This window comes from Nematostella vectensis, chromosome 3, assembly GCF_932526225.1.
Source record: "Nematostella vectensis chromosome 3, jaNemVect1.1, whole genome shotgun sequence".
Lineage (NCBI taxonomy): Eukaryota > Metazoa > Cnidaria > Anthozoa > Actiniaria > Edwardsiidae > Nematostella > Nematostella vectensis.
The window spans coordinates 10,457,241-10,470,191 of NC_064036.1; the positions used below are offsets into that span (position 1 = coordinate 10,457,241).

General features: G+C 38.7%; 1 protein-coding gene across 2 annotated transcripts; it reads right to left on the reverse strand.

Moving 5' to 3' along the window:
- Positions 1-601: 601 nt before the first annotated feature.
- Positions 602-12,827, reverse strand: LOC5506194 (proline-serine-threonine phosphatase-interacting protein 1). 2 transcript variants are annotated; one of them, XM_048725235.1, is made up of 14 exons: positions 12,710-12,827; positions 11,872-11,972; positions 10,997-11,071; positions 10,620-10,654; positions 10,443-10,552; positions 6,109-6,171; positions 5,495-5,590; positions 5,060-5,105; positions 4,451-4,530; positions 3,530-3,628; positions 3,009-3,105; positions 2,172-2,354; positions 1,709-1,793; positions 602-934 (listed from the first exon to the last, which is right to left on the reverse strand). In XM_048725235.1, exons 1-14 carry the CDS (start codon positions 12,734-12,736, stop codon positions 910-912), a joined length of 1,122 nt encoding a protein of 373 aa, XP_048581192.1. In that variant the 5' UTR covers positions 12,737-12,827; the 3' UTR covers positions 602-909. The 2 variants fall into 2 exon arrangements, with proteins under 2 accessions (XP_048581192.1, XP_048581191.1); XM_048725234.1 differs by having other exon boundaries at positions 602-1,793.
- Between the last annotated feature and the right edge of the window lie 124 nt (positions 12,828-12,951).

Here is a 12,951-nt window from a genome sequence, read left to right on the forward strand (position 1 = left end):
TGGAATTGCGCTTTTTTCCGGTTTTTCCGTCATGTCGTTCTTGGTACAAAAAGCGATTGTTACATTTGAACTACAGTGCTTCTACGGGCTACCTCACAAAGTCTCCACCACTGGCCACACGCAGACACTATCGAAAACATAAGCGGGATGGCCAACATTTTCCAGGCTCGTATGTCTCATCCACTCTAATTATTACCGTATCAAGCGGCCAGGAAATGTTATTATTGGATTGCCAAGCACCCTCTGATAGCATCTATTACAGAAAAAATGCATAGGTTTAAGTTGACACAGACAATAAATGTTGCAAAACAATAAAAAAAAAAATAACTTTTGACATTTGGCGAAGACTAGGTTATACCGCCCAGTTCTACTGAACCTCCATTGAACGGGCACGCAGTGGAGGTGCCTCTGACACAAGTAAAGGAGATCGGTGTCCTCGCCTCCCTCCCTAGCAGCAGATCCAGAGGTAGAGTGTTATACGCAACAAAGAGACATGATTTTTACCTCAAGGGGGGGGGGGATGGAAATCAAACTAATCCTCCCTTTACATACAGAGGCGGTGGGAATAGATATTTTCTGGTATCACACAATAAGTAACAAGAACGTTAAACAAACTTTTATTTTCTTGTTTGAATTTTTTCATGTTATAAACAATTCGTAATATTGATAGATAGTTGGTTTTGACTAATTGCCGTTTTTAGTTAGAGGCGGTGAATGTCCACTATAAATCCTTCAACTTTTCTTTTGCAGTTCTTATTTTATATATAAGTTGGAGTTTATCTTATGTATAATATTCGCCACAATGTTCTTGCAACAATTACTGGGTATAATTACAAGATTTATTCGAACCATTAAGTTAATCGTTCATCTGATTAGTTCTTGGAAGAAACCTCACACACCCATGGAGTTTTACTTGAAGGGAGACTGGTTAAACCTGATTATTAGATATAAAATTATTATAGAATTAACAAAGTGCTAGCGTCCTTGTTCATTATCAAAACGCGAAGAGGCTTACATGAGATTAATAGCACATTTTTATGGTTTCTTGCTCTAACACTTACAGCTTACAACCACAAAAGAAGATACTATTCAGGATCAAGACATATACTGTACATTTTTTATATTAAAAAAAAAGATTACGTACATTTACTGCACAGCCTATATTCACAAAATTATATTTCATTTATGACAGCCTTTCGACAATTATTCTATCTAATGATTCTATTCATTTGTAAATACAGAACAGCAACTCAAAGATACAAACTTTTCTAATTTTATAATTCCTCGCAATTTGTACAATTTTCAAGATATAACATGATGCCGCCATAGCTTGCTGCACTGTCAAAAGTTCTATCACATAGTTTCCCTCAGCGATGTTTAAAGGGGCTTCCTGTGGTAACACATATTTCCTTGCGCCTTAGCAAAAAGCACAGGGATCCCGCTTCAAATTTGTCGTTTGAAGCGAGCTATGCCGTAAGTTTATCCAGCCTAAACATCCAGCAACCAATGCAACATTTTCATCCCAATTTTTCGGAATTATCACGTGTTCCAATCAACGAACTCTTTTGGGAACATTCCTTTCTTTCCATTGAGTTCCCCACAACACCACGTGTCGTCTTCTTCGTACAAAAACCGGATTATATCGCTAGCTTTAAATGATAATTCTTGGTCACCCTGTGCTTCGTACTCGTAAAGCGCGCGAAAGTACCTCTCCTTTGGCCGCGCCGGGACTCGGGCCGTTGGTTTTTGCGGCGGTAAGACCTCGTTCACTGTCGTGTACAGATCGGCGTTTTCTGCAGGAAAAACGGGGGAAATTAAACGGACCTTCCATGAAAAGGAGAAAGATTTTTGAGGCTGATACGAAGTATGAAATACGCGTCAACTTTCGTACGCCGTCACTTTGAAATTTGCTTTTATTCCCGAGCAGATTTTAACGCGAGAACTTCCACAAAGCTATCAAATTTATCCATAGCCGCAGTTAGAAAACTTTATCTTGAGAGGCAAGTCTCAGTCATTTTTTTTTTTCTTTAAAGAATAGCAATCCAATTACTATCCAGCTACGGCCCTGCCATCAAGAGGAAATCATATTTGTGTAGTTTGCGTGTGCTAGAAAGCTAGCACGCTTAAAATTCAGATCTAGTGTCATGGCAACAGTTTCCATGGAAACCTACCCTCCGTAGGAACAGCTGGAAGGGCGGCAGGTAGTCTTCCGCCAGGACGTCCCACTTGCACCATATCCCTGGAGTGCGTCAGGCTACCGGGGATGGGACCACCAATGTTAACCGAACCTCCAGATAAGGGACTGGTTTTTTGCGAGGATTGGACCATGTAATAGTTTTCGTAGTCGATGTGACCTGTTGACAGAAGAAAATGTAAATCAATCGATGTCAAGTTGTGATGAGATAATCAAGCACAAGGAACCTGATACAAAAAAAAACATGAAAAATAAGATTCACGTCAAATTGATCACGTCAATACCATTCCATTGCATTACAATCCAATTCCAAAAATGAGATATGGATGCCAGTTTACTTCCGGATGTCCGACGGAAACCTCAACCGTTAAAAGACAAAATAATCTATTAGAATCCGAAATATTTAACAGGCCATCCGCTCTAAATTATCAATCAAATCCTCAAAGAAACTTCCAGTAGACACACTGCTTTAAATATTTTAAAATATTTTTCGCGTTTTTCGTTAAAAATCATCGGATATTGTTAGGTAAAGTAAGTAAAGTAAACTGTGAAGTGTGAAGTAAACTGAAAGTAAACTGGAAGTAAACTGTTGACAATGCGGCTTTAACGCCAACACTTCCCCAGCGCACACCAATGCTTGATGTAGCTAGCTTTGTGAGATAAACAAACCGTTTCCCTTCGAGACAAATGGAAGTTTTGTAGTACCAGGTAAGTTTTAACTCTGCTTTGCTTCTTTTTTTTCTTTTTTTTTTTTGCTCTGTTCTGGCGTATGTGGCGCACGTATATGCCCCTTAAAACATATTATGAGCCTTACTTGGTCGTTCTGATCCAGTCTGCCTCATACTGATAAACAGCTTAATGTCTTGGTCCACGTTACAACCCTCCAAGGACTGACGAACCACCTCGTACATCTAAACAACAACAAAAAACACTCGGTGTGTCTGACAAACCACTCCCTACATCTAAACAAGACAATAACATACTAAGAATGCCTCACAAACAACTTCGTACATCTAAACAAGACAATAACATACTAAGACTGCCTTACAAACAACCTCGTACATCTAAAGAATAACAACAACATACTCAGACTGTTTTACAAAACACCTCGTACATCTAAACAATAACAACAATCACTCGGTGTGTCTCACGAACTACCTCCTACATCTAAACAAGACAACAAACGTGCTCAGTGTGGCTTACAAGCCACTTCGTACATCTGTCCTGAACAGCTACAACAACAATAGAACACCTTACTGGGACTGCTTTACAAACATCTGAACAACACAATTAACGCTTTTTTAAATGGTTTAACTAACACATACACCCTCTTACCTCATCGACTTTGACGCAGTTGATGGAGCCAAGGTTGGCATAGAGCCACATCCAGTTACGCAGAAATGCGATACGCTCCTCTTCGAGATTTTGGAAAACCTTGAATAAAGGAAAGAATTGGGAATTTAAAGCAAAGAGATAACCTCAAGATGTATGTTAGAAGTTAAATAAAAACGATTTATTATGACAGGGGCTTGGATAAACTGTTGTGAAAAAGGCCAACACACCCTAACCATGAGGCAGTATTTTACGCGGCTGTTTTTACGCCAGTGAAAGTCAAATCCTTTTTTCAATTTCAGCCTGATATTTTAATCGTGATTAGAAGAACGTTTATATCTTGATAAGTTAGTAGTAGCAAAAACGTCTGTGAATGAGGTTTATTAAGAATATTTTGAAAATATATATGAATCATTTGAAAAAAGGGAGTTGGTCCCTCAGTGTCTCAGTCCTCTGGCATCATCCTAGCGAAAACTTCCTTTTCCAATTAGCTGTTTTTGGGGGACCTAGTACAATATTTATTAAAATAGGGTTTATTGTAAATGATTCATGAATCTTTTTAGATGGTCATCTCAAGATTTCTTCAAATATTTTGCCTTATAATATTGAATATTATATAGTGCAATATTTATTAATTAGTGCAATTAGTACAATATTTATTGAAATAGGGTTTATGGTAAATGATTCATGAATCTTTTTAGACGGTATCTCGAGTTTTCTTCAAATATTGTCTTCTAATATTGAATATTAGATAGTGCAATTAGTGCATATTTATTAGTGAGTGCAATTAGGACAATATTTATTGAAATTGGTTTATGGTAAATGATTCATGAATCTTTTTAGATGGTTATCTCAAGATTCCTTCAAATATTTTAAATAAAATCAATAATAAAACAAGGGCCATTTAAGGCAGACATGACGTACATTACAGCAAGTGGCCATCTCCCTCTCCCAAACCACTCTGGTGTCATCCAGCACACGAACCGATGTTTGGTATGCAGAATCTAAAAGAAAAAGAAAATAACAAAGCTTAAACATAGTTTGCACATAGTGTTTTCCGTGTGTTAAGCTGTCTGGGTGAAACCTTTTTTCATGTATCAAGCAGATGCCCTAGAGCATCACAAAGATTCTTGAGAAGGTTGCCATCTTTTGTCTCTAATGTGATGCAAGAAAACTCATGACTTAGACCCTTTTTCAGCGTGCAATGAATTATAACTGTGTGATTAAACTTCCAAAAACAAGAGCACAATCAGAATCCATATGGGATCTGGTTAGTCTTCTTTTCAACTCAAATGCATTATTGTTTGGTAAACTTTGGCCCAGGGAAAACCATGACATGGCATGTATATTACGTCGATGTGTGTTGATTCAGGCGCGTGCCCAGGAGATGAGAGGGGGGGAGGGTGCGCAATGAGGAGGATAAAGAGGAAAGCGTTTTCACTGCGCTCTCGTCCAAACGCTCTAGTACATTCTAAGAATAAATAAATAACTTACTTATCCAACGCTCTGTTTACACAAGGATGATCAAAATACCTGCTTGCTCGACAGCTGTCTTACACTTCCCAAGTTTCGATCTTAACTGAAAGGAAAAATGACTGATTATAGTGGTTATGCTTTGACAGCCCGCAAGAATGACAAAGAAGAGAACAAGAGAAGATAAAGAAGACGCTGCTCCCTTGTTTCTCTTTTCACCCCCCCCCCCCCCCCTTCGCCCGAAACGCCCTAGGTACCCGAGGATGGCGAAATGGCCGCTAAATGGAGGTTGTTCCGCTGTCGATCCACTGGAGGGTCAACTCACACTATGATATACAATTGTCAAAATCGTACGTAATATGCACTCTTGCATATTTACAGCTATTATTTGCCTGATAATAGTCTTTTAAGTTACACAAAATGCATTCAACGGAAGGTGAAAACAACACAAAAATGCATTCTGGAGATGTTGGCTTGGCCCCGCAATAGGGTCACCTTTTCCTCATCCTTGGCGGCCATGGATACGGATTTCTTCAGAGCATCATCGGCTGCTTCCTTCTCACGGCATTTTTGCTCGTATGTCCGCTTTAACTGAAACATAACTATGACGTTTAGTTTTGCCATAAATAAAAAAGATAAATTCAATGTGTGTGTGTGTGTAGCAAAAACGGAATCGTATGGAGCTAACTTGAGCGACACTGTTGACTTCATTTTATTATGATTTTATTTTAAATGTTTAATTTCAGAAAAGATCATACTTCCTCCCCTCGCCCTCATGAAGGGATATTTTCATAGCTATCACACCACTTGAAAACCATCCCACTGGAATCACCAAAATAAACACTGATTGTAAACAGGGTTTTTACCCAATGGAAATCGGGACGAAATAGCCTTTGATCAATTTTCTCTGGAATCACACTATATTGAAACATCTTATCATACCCGATTATTCGATGCTAGCAATAGATATATTTTTGATAAATTTCAAACATATCTATTCTGCTACAGAGAGATCTCTACCTCATCTGCAGAGATTTTTTAACTATTTTTAATCCAATAACAAACAACAAATTAACCCAATGTCTTTTACAGTCACCCAAATCATGCACCTTATGGAGATTTTCATAACAGGTCTTCTTGTTCCTTTGTGATCTTTTCACAGAATCTTCTAACTGAAAATTTAAAAGAACAGAGCTGTGGCAAGCCTCGAAATATTGGGGGAGATACGATACAGAAACATTAAGAAAGTATTGGCGGGAACAGCCACGTCCCTTCTGGTCAAGAAAACAATCATGTTACAGTACATGAAGAGTTAGCAAGGCATTTGTTTCTCTATACAGAATAACACTAATCAGAAATCAGTGGATAAACTCAAATCGAGTTGGTGTTTAAATTGTGGAAATGCCTGCAGAATGAATCCGCCAATATATCGTATGGGTTGGGGACCTTGTAACAAATGAAACTAAAGTAATATTAAAAATATAAAAATATTAATAACTTATACATTATTGTATACTTATTCCTACAGAAACATTAGTATTAGAATTGAAAGAATGAGTCTCTTTTAAATGTAAAATAAGTTGTTATTTGCATAGGCATTTTCTGGTGTGTTGTAAATATGTGTAAACTTACAAAAGCGTCGACGTAAATAACATTTGATAAATATGCGTACTATACGATACACGATTTCTCCAACTCCGACTCGTAATTCTGCTTGTCGTAGGAACCTTCACCCTTTGAGCTGCGCTTAGACTTGCTCCATATCGCTCTCACAGGGTCACTATAGCCATATTTGCAGAGAAACGCTTCACAGTCCTCAATGTAGAGCATCTAGTCTTTATCCCCAAATACGTGGGGCTCAAAGTCCTCAATGTAGAGCATCTAGTCCTTTTCCCAAAGACGTGGGGTTCACAGTCCTTAATGTAGAGCATCTAGTCCTTATCTTAAAGACGTGGGGTTCACTGTCCTCAATGTAGAGCATCTAGTCCTTAACCCAAAGACGTGGGGTTCACAGTCCTCAATGTAGAGCATCTAGTCCTTAACCCAAAGACGTGGGGCTTAAAGTCCTCAATGTAGAGCATCTAGTCCTGATCCCAAAATACGTGGGGCTCAAAGTCTTCAATGTAGAGCATGTAGTCCTTATCCCAAAGACGTGGGGTTCACAGTCCTCAATGTAGAGCATCTAGTCCTTATCGACGTGGGGTTCACTGTCCTCAATGTAGAGCATGTAGTCCTTATCGACGTGGGGTTAACAGTCCTCAATGTAGAGCATCTAGTCCTTATCCCAAAGACGTGGGGTTCAGAGTACTCAATGTAGAGCATTAAGTCCTTATCCCAAAATACGTGGGGCTCAGAGTACTCAATGTAGAGCATCTAGTCCTTATCCCAAAGACGTGAGGTTCACAGTCTTCAATGTAGAGCATGTAGTCCTTATCGACGTGGGGTTAACAGTCCTCAATGTAGAGCATCTAGTCCCTATCCCAAAAACGTGGGGTTCAGGGTACTCAATGTAGAGCATTTAGTCCTTATCCCAAAATACGTGGGGCTCAGAGTACTCAATGTAGAGCATCTAGTCCTTATCCCAAAGACGTGGGGTTCACTGTCCTCTGTGTAGAGCATCTAGTCCTTATCTCAAAGACGTGGGGTTCACTGTCCTCAATGTAGAGCATCTAGTCCTTATCCCAAAATACGCGGGGCTCAAAGTCCTCAATGTAGAGCATCTAGTCCTTATCGACGTGGGGTTCACTAGCCTCAATGCAGAGCGTGGGTTTATAATATCCGAAGTTGATCTGGCCAAGATCCGAACACTTCTTTGGTTTGAAAAACAAAATCTTTACCATGAAGCTATCGAAGCCTGCGTTGTAGCCGGAACTAACTTCGTACACCTTAAGTCCAAGGTTGGCTACAACACAGGTTAAGCTATCCTGGCTCTTTATCAGCATATACACTACGTATATGGAGACAGACTGCTGTTACAGTACACATCCCGATCGTAGCAACACGCGTCCAGCATAAAGATACCGTTTCATTTACATTATTCCGCAGCTCCCGTATGTTCCAGTAATACACTATTGGGTTTAGAGTGGAATTTACAAACACCAAGGAGCCAGTCACGTTCCAGGCGGCACTTAGGATTTGGAAAGCTCCCTTGCTTCAAGCACCGCAACAATGCATGCGAAAGGAGCTAATAAAACAATCATTATCACGAGAACGTAGAAAAGCCCGATAACGGACTTTTTGTAACGCAACAAGTTCATCACTCTCCCCTTCGCCGTGGGTGCGTACTCGCTTATCCTCAAATGGTGATACTTGAGCACTTTGTAGATCTTGTAGTAACCGAATATCATAATAGGAAGGCACAGATTTAAGATGACGGTTGCTACAGTTTGGAACGCTTACACACCCAGTAGTTAAACAGAAGATAAGACAGCGCAGGAAAACCACATCCCTCCGCAAACTATCACCAGGCGTTTGGCAGTAACGACTGAGTTGTACCTTAAGTGCAGATGCAATGCCAGGTACCTGTTTATTGTTGCTGCGGTTAGAGTGAGAACCTAACTCCCTGGAAGATAATACCTGCCACTAAAAATGCATTCCCAATGCGGCAAGTATTTTTGACGTATGGACTAAGGAAATCAGAAACCTTTCAAGAAAACACAAGCGGTAAAGCTACTATAGCTGTCTCAAGATCTGACACAGCCAGGTTTGACAGGAACAAGTTTGAGGTAGTTTGTAGAGAGCTAGCCCTGAATACTGTGATCAAGATCAAAATGTTGAAGAAGATTGATGGTACTGCTAGAGCTGTGACTACACATCCTAAACAGTACGTACTGGTCCGTTGGCTGACTGAATTCCTTGTCCATCCACAAAGCTTTCAGAGGAATAATTGGAGGACATCAGAAAAGTAGTTGAGGACTTTGCTATGATACTTGGATGAAAAGATCAAGAAACCGTTAAGTCTGAAATCTTTGCGTCTATCCACATAAAATGGATTGGTATTTCTGTTATTTTGTATAAATTGAAAACTTTCCATTGAGGTACTTTCCCGAATGACAGGCATTCCTGTGATCGTCAAGGAAGGGAATCCTTATTTTGGTTAAATCTGTAATCCCGACTCGATTCCAAAAACAAATCAAATCCAAAGCATTGCGAAATCAATGGCTTTCAGAAACAAGATCGATTAAATGCAGCTTTCTTATCTCAAGCCTTCTGGTTCAGCTTCTTGAAGAAGCCGATTACCAACCAAGCAGAAGTTAATTACCAACGCGAAGTAAGGTGAAACAGCAGGAGTGAGAATTTTTAAGTGGGAATTTCTATAATCTTGACTTTTCGGTTGCAATGCTTCTTTGCTCCAATGAAGGGCTAACCCCGAAACGTCATCAAAACTACTCTGTTTTTTTAAATAAAACATTTCATTACAAACATGTGTTGATTTTTTCCCTTATTCCACCACGACTTCACAGACAACCCTAGTTACAATTGCTAGTCATATATACCAGTTTGCATAGCAGCTGTTTCAATAAAAATAATTGGGTCTAGAACTCTCAATTCTAGTCCTTTCTTTCTCCAACAGTCGAGAACTAAACAATAGACCTAAAACAAAAAGGTCATAATATTCGTCACTCAAGTAATATATTCCTCACCTTTATAAAGCGGCCACTTCACCAAAGCTTCGAATATTCTTTACTCAAGCACTGTATTTCAAACTTCCACAAAGAGGCCACTTCACCAAGTCTCGAATATTCCTCGATCAAGCACTGTATTTAAAAGCTCCAGAAAAAGGCCACTTCACCAAGTCTCGAATATTATTCGTCACTAAGCAATGTATTTCTCACCTTCATAAAGCGGCCACTTCATTAAGTCTCAAATATTCGTCACTCAAGCACTGTATTTCAAACCTCCAGAAAGCGGCCACTTCACTAAGTCTCAAATATTCATCACTCAAGCACTGTATTTTAAACCTCCATAAAGCGGCCACTTCACCAAGTCTGGAATATTCGTAACTCAAGTTATGTTTTTTCACCTTCATAGAGCGGCCAATTCACCAAGTCTCCAATAAAAAACAAAAACATATCTGCTATTTTTTTTTACTATGTTTAAAAGGTTTTTTTCAAGATTTACAGTTAGCATGCTACAGTAAGTTAACCCCTACAAGTTTCATGAACAAGTCATGCAACTCGAAAAGTGTCTTATTGCATTACATTTCTGCTGATTATTTACTTTGACACCATCTGTGCGATTAAAGGATAGCTCATCTGAGGCAAATACTGTTGGTAGTTTATAACAGTTCAAAATTAAACTAAATTAACGATAATATTGAAGGGGGGAAATCACTTCAAGTTTGAGAGGGGTTCAAGTTAAGATGAATTACACTGTACACAGGGAATTGTACTAAATAGGGCAGATAAATGGGAGAGACACGATTTTTTATTTATTAACATACTTTCTTTCTTGTCTCCTTTTGGTTTTCTCTGAATTCCTGAAGACCTTTCTCCAATGAATCAAGCAACTGCTGAGCCAGGGCAACATGTGCCTTACCAATATTCTCAGTTTCTAGGAATACAAAAAATTAGACAGTTGTAAAAAGGAACCAAGAGTACTATAACCTTAACTCACATACCATTTCTCAAGGAGTCCCACGAGCTCTTCAGTGTTCTACAGAAATAATATACATGCTGTAAGAATTTGATTAAAGCAATTTCAAGTAGATAAATCAAAGTAAAGTGGGTTCAGAAAAATCCAAGCAAAGGAATGACAGAGTTATCCACCAAATCCTAAAAAGTGAAAGCAACCCCAAGTAACCATAATATGGAGAAAGAACAACCCCCAAAATACAGTAGTACTCCCAGTTACAGATAAAATTGGGGAATTTTGTGTAATTGGAATGATTCAAGAGAATTCTCCCAGAACCCCCTTATACAGCCTTTTCTAAATAAAGTTTGCCCCTTTCTCCATTAACTGTTTTCTGCCGCTACCTAAAGCAAACCTCACACTAACCCAATTTCATCCTTTGCTTCTGATGTTTTGGCAAGTCGCATCAAACTCTTTCCATACTTTTCTTCAATGTCAGCTCTACATAAAACATTGAAAATACAGCATAATTTGATATTAGTAAAAGGTAAAAGTTGGGAATGATTACCTATAGACATACTGTATTATTGCAAAAGGACAGCGGAAACAATCCCTGCTACACAACCAGGACTTGGGTAGGATTATGCCATGAAGGCAATTTTTAGTAGTGAAGTAATGCAGATGAAAGTAAATAGCTGACCAAGGGGGTGGGTGTTTAAAGTTTTCCTGACATTTTTGGGGTGTAGAAACTTTTGAGGGTATTTTTGTGTTACCCCAAGTTGCAAAGACAACTTTCCTGCAAATGTAAGGCAGAAAGATATGCAATCCTGTTATGAAATTGGTACTTTGAAAAGCATTAAAAAGTCAGGTATTTTTTATGCCAAACCCTCCCTGAAATGTTGACAGTTAAATACCCCCCCCCCCCCCCCCGGCTTGAGAAACGAGAAGGATAATAACAGGTAACATTATTCATGAATACAAGACAATCATGATAATAATTTCAAAACATAAATAACATTAATTTCTCATTCAAAACTTAAAAATCAAAAGGCAGAATATTGTTAACAATTCTATAATCTAGTGCAGCCCTACTTTTCATCCATGCAGCCAACAAGTACAGATACACTCATCTCTTTGAGATGAAGGTAACAACAATTGGATTCACACAAAGAATGTGACAAATTACATTCCACTAGGCTGAGTAGTAAGATGGCCATGAATGGTCTCAGCTTTGATTGCTTGACGAAAGCCTATTATTTAGTAGTGTTGTGACGTTGATCATGTTGCTTACAGTAGTATACCTCTGTTTTACAAACTCCTCCATCTCCTGGCAGGTCTGTTTGCCATCTCGCATACGTTTAGACAAAGCATCAAAGCCTGCAGTGCTAGTGAACTCGGTGCCCTGGGAAATAGAAAAGAACTCATCTATTTAAGAATATTTACAAAATTCTGATAAATGGGAGCTCGGTATATTTTGGGTGAGATATTAAACTGTTTAAAAAAATACCCTGTTAATAAAGACTGTTTTGGCACAAATAGTACCCTTATTAATAAGGTTATTTAGAGGTGTACTAAGCAAACATCAGTTATTCCATGGGCCCCTTTTTTTTTTTTTTACTTTAGGTGATCAACAAGTTGCTCTCGTCCAAGTAAAAAGTAACATAAGTAAGTGAGAAAGCTTGCAAGGTAGTAAGGTCTATATTGCAATCTAGTAATGTCCATATTATTTAGCTTCCCACCTATAATGTCTTTAGTAAATGATCCAAAAAGATTCGAAGACGCATTTAAAGGAAAACTTTCTAGTGTATCATAACGTCAAATCAAATATCACGACAGATTGGAACATTATTAGTCTTTCTCTGGATCAAACGGATCAAATTAGGTGATGCATGTAGTACAACTAATTTAATATCCTACCTAAAAACTAGCAATCATGAAGCACAAATCATCTGTAATGCTTTGAATAAGAGATAAATAATACCGCAGTACAGTAGACTCACTCTGCGAATGACAATAAGTTCTAAATTCGAGGCAGGACACGGAACCATCAAAAGTCGACACAATTTTTGGCTCAAACTAACCCAAAACTAAGTGCATAGCAATTTCTATTGTAGCTAAAATGATGATCTGATAACTTACCCAGAAACAGTCCACAAATTTGGTCATTTCGGAGGGTTTTCCAACTGACTGGCACAATAAACCTACAACAAAAAGCCTCGAACATGAAGCCCGGATACGGAAATAACAGTGGACGCGGAAAGCTGGGTTCTAGTAGTAGGGGAGGGGAGGTACAGAAGACACCTAACTCTGGAGAGGGATTAAAAATAGTTGCACACACGCACATTTATTAGAAAAAAGGTAGATTTTAGGACCAACTGTCA

What these genes read in the sequence shown, in the direction of transcription:
- LOC5506194 (XM_048725234.1), bottom strand. Translation starts at nt 12,736, where the DNA reads ATGACCAAATTTGTGGACTGTTTCTGG. An exon ending in AATTTGTGGACTGTTTCTGG is followed by an intron (nt 11,973 to 12,709) that starts GTAAGTTATCAG and finishes TCTATTTCCCAG; the next exon opens with GGCACCGAGTTCACTAGCAC. An exon ending in GAGGAGTTTGTAAAACAGAG is followed by an intron (nt 11,072 to 11,871) that starts GTATACTACTGT and finishes TGTTTTATGTAG; the next exon opens with AGCTGACATTGAAGAAAAGT.